Source organism: Salvia splendens, chromosome 13 (genome assembly GCF_004379255.2).
Source record: "Salvia splendens isolate huo1 chromosome 13, SspV2, whole genome shotgun sequence".
Lineage (NCBI taxonomy): Eukaryota > Viridiplantae > Streptophyta > Magnoliopsida > Lamiales > Lamiaceae > Salvia > Salvia splendens.
In genome coordinates, this window is record NC_056044.1 from 4,881,773 (window position 1) to 4,887,772 (window position 6,000).

The 6,000-nt window shown below is 49.6% G+C and overlaps 1 protein-coding gene across 1 annotated transcript; it reads right to left on the bottom strand.

Moving 5' to 3' along the window:
• Nucleotides 1-1,326: 1,326 nt before the first annotated feature.
• On the bottom strand, nt 1,327-4,482 carry LOC121760365. The gene has a single exon (XM_042156046.1). It carries the CDS (start codon nt 4,480-4,482, stop codon nt 1,327-1,329), a length of 3,156 nt encoding a protein of 1,051 aa, XP_042011980.1.
• Between the last annotated feature and the right edge of the window lie 1,518 nt (nt 4,483-6,000).

Below are 6,000 nucleotides of genomic sequence, written 5' to 3' on the forward strand. Positions count from 1 at the left end.
AAACCGGTTTTGCCACCGAGTGCTGACGATACGGCTGCAGTTTCAGCCACACGAAATCCCCCACTTCGAACTCAATGTGGCGGCGATGTTTATTAGCCGACGCTCTCATCCGTTGTTGTGCCCTCTGAAGGTTCCGGCGTAACTCCACCAAGAGCGCACCCCGTTCCTTAATCAAATCTGCCACGTTTGGAGGGGTTTTGGCCGACGGGGGAGCAGCAATCAAGGGTGGCGGCTCTCGGCCATACAGAGCACGGAATGGTGACGTCCCGAGACCCTCATGATGAAAACAATTCAGCGCCAATTCGGCCCAAGGTAGGAAGTTCGACCACGTCGAGGGGCGATCCGCGGTGAATGCGCGGAGGTACTGCTCTAGTCCCTTATTCCGACTCTCCGTCTGGCCGTCGGATTGCGGATGATAGGCCGTCGAAAAGTGCAACTTCGTGCCGCTAAGTCGCAAGATTCCTTCCCACACGGAATTCAAGAAAACCGGGTCCCGATCCGACACTAAAGTCCTTGGAAATCCGTGATGACGGACCACTGTATTGACGAAGAGATGCGCCACGCGCAGGGCGTCAAACCGAGTGGGTAAAGCGGCAAAGTGAGCATATTTGGACAACCTATCCACCACAACCATAATGGTCGTATATCCCCGGGATTGCGGCAGACCCGTTATGAAGTCCATGGAGACATCGTCCCAAACCTGCGACGGGACCGGGAGCGGTTGTAGCAGGCCGGCCGGTTTCTGGGTTGAATACTTCGTAGATTGACAGACGACACACGCGTCTACAAAATCCCGCACTTCTTTCCGCATTTTGGGCCAGTAGAACCCCGCAGCTAACAAACGGAACGTACGCTCATGACCGGGGTGGCCTGCGAGTGGGGTACAATGGTGTTCCTTTAACAGCAACCTCTTCATGGCCGATGACGGGCTGACAAGGACCCGGCGGCCAAAGTAGATCAGACCATCTGTATATGAAAGGTGCGCTGGGGCCTCGCCTTTTTTTATTTTCGCCGCCAGCTCCACCAAATCGCGAAAGGATGCTGTCTCGGAGCGAAGTACCTCCAGCAAGCGCGGTAGGGGATGGGCCACAGCCGTCAACAGCGCCGCTCCCGCGACAGCATCTTCATCTAAAGAAGCCTCCGGTTCACCCGGTGGTGTGACCCCATCCTCACGACGCGACAGAGCGTCAGCCGCCTTGTTCGATATCCCCTTCTTGTACTCAATTTTAAACTTGTACCCCATCAACTTCCCGACATACATTTGCTGATCCGGCGTGTGAACAACTTGTTGGAACAGTTCCTTCAAACTCTTTTGATCGGAACGAATTACAAACTCCCTCCCAACAAGTACTGGCGCCATTTTTGGACGGCTTCCACAATAGCAAATAACTCCTTGTGATAAGTGGAAGCAGCTCGTCGACGGGGCCCCAATTTCCTGCTGAAGAAGGCGATCGGATGAGCATCCTGTATGATCACTGCCCCAATGCCGACATCGGAGGCATCCGTTTCAATACAAAATGGCTTCGAGAAATCGGGCAGACTCAACACCGGCGCCGACGTCATAGCTAACTTGAGAGCTTCGAAGGCGTCCGCTGCCCCGGCATCCCACTCGAAGGCGTCCTTTTTTAAAAGATCAGTAAGGGGAGCTGCAATCATGGCGTAGTTCGCGACGAAGCGGCGATAATACCCGGTCAACCCCAAAAATCCACGTAACTGCCTGACCGACCGCGGGGTAGGCCAAGCGGTCATAGCTTCCAATTTCGCCGGATCCGCCTTCAAGAGGCCCTCCGTAATGAGATGGCCTAAGTACTCGACAGTAGTGCTGCAGAACACGCACTTCGTCAACTTTACGAAGAACTGATGGGACTGTAGTAAGGATAGAACCTCGGACAAGTGTTCGCAATGGGCCTCCAGAGACGGACTGTATATCAAAATATCGTCGAAGAACACGATGACGAATTTTCGGAGTAAGGGCTGAAATATTCCGTTCATGGCTACCTGAAACGTGGACGGCGCGTTCCTCAGTCCGAAAGGCATGACCAGGAATTCAAAATGCCCATCATGGGTGCGGAATGCAGTCTTAAAAATATCCTCGCCGTTCATCCGAATTTGGTGATATCCCGAACGTAAGTCCAACTTCGTAAAGAACTTGGCCGCACCTAGCTCATCGAATAGTTCATCCGCGGTCGGGATCGGGAAGTGGTCCGGAATAGTCGCCGAGTTCAGGGCACGATAATCTATGCAAAACCTGAAAGAACCATCCTTCTTCCGAATCAACAATACTGGAGACGAGAAAGGGCTCTGGCTTTTCTGTATTATCCCTTGTTCTAACATCTCCTGAACCTGACGCTCGATTTCGTTCTTCTGAAAGTAAGGGTAACGGTATGGTCGCACGTTAATTGGTTTGGTGTTGGGGAGCAAATGGATTTTATGATCGAAAGCTCGCTTAGGGGGCATCCCTACTGGCAACGCGAACACCTGCTGATGAGCCTCCAATACTGCTCTAAACTGTGGCGGTAGATCAGGTGGAAAACACGGTTCGACGGATAACAACTCGCCTGTCCCCGGTTCGGAATCGAAGGGCACAATCTCATAAAATTCGTGTGATGGAGAGTGAGCTGCCAGCATCATCAATGAATTCAAGGACAGCTGCTGCGGTCCCGGTCTATCCCCTTTCAACACGATCGCATCTTCTCCCCGTCGGAACTCCAGGGTTTTCCCAACAAAATCCGCCGAGATTTTGCCAAGTGATTCGAGCCAGTCCATCCCTAGGATCACATCCGCTCCATGCACTTCCAGAATGTGCAAATCCACCAAAAACTGAGCACCTTGTATAGTCAACTTCGTGCGACGAGACACGTGGGCACATAATAACGAGGCTCCGTTTCCGACGTATACCCGAAAGGGTCGAATAGGTGTCAAAGCGAGCTGGAGGCGCTCCACAATTCGCGGGTGCAGGAAGTCGTGGGTGCTCCCTGTATCAATAAGTACGCCCACCTCCGTTGATCCAATGTTTCCTGTCACCCTAAATGGCCTAGACCGGCTGTTCCCATTCAACGAATGCAGGTGAGATAGGTCTGCCGTGATAACATGATCATCCTGTAATTGACACTCGGTATCCGGTCGTGTATCCTCGTCATCCTCCTCCCCGACATAACACAACAATTTCACCGTACACACATGTCCCGGGGTATATTTCTCGGGGCAATGCCAACACAACCCCTTCCTCGATCTCTCCGATTTTTCAGCCAGCGAAACCCTGACTGGAGCAAAGCGAGTGTTGGTCGATGGCGCCCCAGTCGGTGGTGGGGCGGAGCTGGTCGTCGGGGCCCCCGCAGCGAGCCGGGAGTCCCTGTTCTGCCACTGCCGCTTCTGGGTTGCAGCAGCCTGCTGCGCGCGCTGCTCCTGACTTGCTCCCAACCGCAGCGCCAGCGCCATTGCCTCGGCTAGTGATTGCGGTTGTTGCAACTCCACCGTCTCCTGGAGCGGTTGTTTCAAACCCTCAATAAAGATTGGGATCAATGCCTCGTCCGAAAGACCTTGGACTCTGTCCAAATACCTCTCAAAGGTGTTGTGATATTCAGTAACAGAGCCCGTTTGTACCAATTTCGCAAGGGGACCCGTATAATTCTTGAAACTCTGAGGATCAAAGCGATGACGTACGTCCTCCAAAAATTCGGGCCAAGTAACGTAGGGATTGTTCTTCTGATAGTTAAAAATCCATTCTGCCGCCGGAGGTTCGAATAACATAACTGTGTAATGTAGCCTGTCCTCCTCGGGCATCAGTTTGTGATTAAAGTAATATTCGACGCGTGATATCCAATTCGTCGCATTTGAGCCGTCGAAGTGCGGTGCCCGCATAGTGACGCCCGTGTTGTCATCACCTCCATGTCTCCAAGCACCCTGCTCCCGATGTCGGGGACTGTCCCACACCGTTGGGCGGCGAGTAGGGCCCCCTTTCAGGCGCGCAGAGGGCCGGTCCCAACTTGTCGTGCGCCGCGGGCGTGTATCGGGCGATGCTCCCTCCTCTCGTCGATAAGAATCACGCCCTTTATACACGTCCTTTCGCCCGCCCCGTGGCGGTCGCCCTCCGCGATAACCTGCCTGACGTCTAGGTTTACAATCCTTGGGCTGGCCGTACGTATCGCGATAAGAACGATACTCGCGATCGTCGGAATCGGACTCCTCAACCGAGAGATCATCCTCCTGTATGGGTCGACCCTCCATATTATCCATCCGACGATCAGAATTATCCATACGCATCTCCAATTGATCGAAACGAGACATAATTCGATCAAACCCTAGTTTGAAAGGGTCGACGTCCCCTTCACGATTAACCCCGCGCGCCTGCTCCTGCGGCTGACCCGCGTTCTCCCGAATCACAACCCCAGATTGGCGGCGAGATGAGCCGATTCCCAATTCCGTCGCGTTGCCCCCTGTCAGCGGCGGGCGAGACGGGTTGTTGACGTCCCACACATCCATGAGTACGGAATGAAAGCACCACTTGTTAAGATGCTCCTGCTCTTAACGGGAATATCCTGACCAATTCCACCAAGTAACACTCGTTCCGGCGTCTTCAACAAGAAGATCGGCGGCTGAAACAAAATCTGGCGCGAAGATTCACTCTTCGTCGGCAGAATACAAAGGTTCAAAGTATTACGCAATTTCTTGGGCAAAATAATATTCTTCATTCATAAGATTTTCGGAACAATGAAGAGCCCTATTTATAATCTATGGACCCTAGGGTTGGTTCGACCTATCCTAACTACATCGGGAAAGAACCAACAAAGAAAACCCGACGGAAAATAATAAAAACGTTAATTACATAATGACTAACTAATTACCAAAAATAATTAAATAACAAAAATAATTAAATGACCAAAAGACTCTAACTAATTAAAGGAATCGGTTGGGAGGTTTCAACCGATCCCTTGGCCTCAAGCTCCTGCTCGGCTCCGCGTCTCTCTCTGCTCTCTCCTCGTTCTCGGCTGGTGCTCGCTCCTCGTCCTCGGCTCTCTCCTCGTTCTCGGCCTCGTTCTCGGCTGGTGCTCGCTCCTCGTCCTCGGCTCGCTCCTCGTTCTCGGATGGTGCTCGCTCCTCGTCCTCGGCTGGCGCTTCCGTCAACTGCTCGCCAGCCGTTTCCCCTGCTACACTCACGTCCAATGGGGTTGGTGTGGATGCATTCGTAACAGCGATACATCCGTCGCCGCCGTAACGGACAATTGGGGTATGTTGTTTGTGCGAATGCGACAGCCTTTGTACTCATCTCTATTTCAATATACTCCTACGAAATAGAGATAAAAAAAAAAGAACTTTTGTTGAGTGTGTTTTTCATTAAAAAATGAGAGGAAAGAAGACTTTAATCATTAATAAAGCAAGGTGATAAAACAATGATTCCAATAATAAAGTAAAAATAATAAGCTATGTTAGTGTGTTTGTCATGCAATAAGTACCATTTTAAATAGTGACACTTTGAGTCCGATGCAATTTTAAAAAGTAGTACTTCCCTCTAATTACTCCATTATTTTTTACTAAAAAACTCTTCTACTCTTTTTCTTATTTTTTAATTCCTAAATTATTTTTTAATTTTTCTCTCTCATTTTATTCTCTTTATTTTAACATTTAAGAAACAAAAATCAACTAACTTGGAATAAAGGAAGTACTCATTTTAAGTAGAGGAATAATGTAACGAATGACATGCACTAATAAACCCAACATGTAAATAATAGAGTGAACAACTAAATGAATTTTTAGGTTTGTATATTTGTGGTCTATGGAAAAAGAATATTAAGGGAAGCTTTTGGACTGTGCTTTTACATTTTATAAAAACTTTTTTGGGATTAAGATGCCCCTTAATCTATGAAGGACATTTTGTACATTTTCATATTTCAAATAAATTACATACCCAGATTTATACCAAATATAATATTTATACTTAATACTACTATAACTTTGGCTTCCAATATAAAGTTGGTGCTCATAGTCCAGATTGAGCATTCG

Excerpts from the sequence above, each read along its gene's own strand:
- LOC121760365 (XM_042156046.1), bottom strand. The coding sequence starts at position 4,482 with ATGGATGTGTGGGACGTCAACAACCCGTCTCGCCCGCCGCTGACAGGG.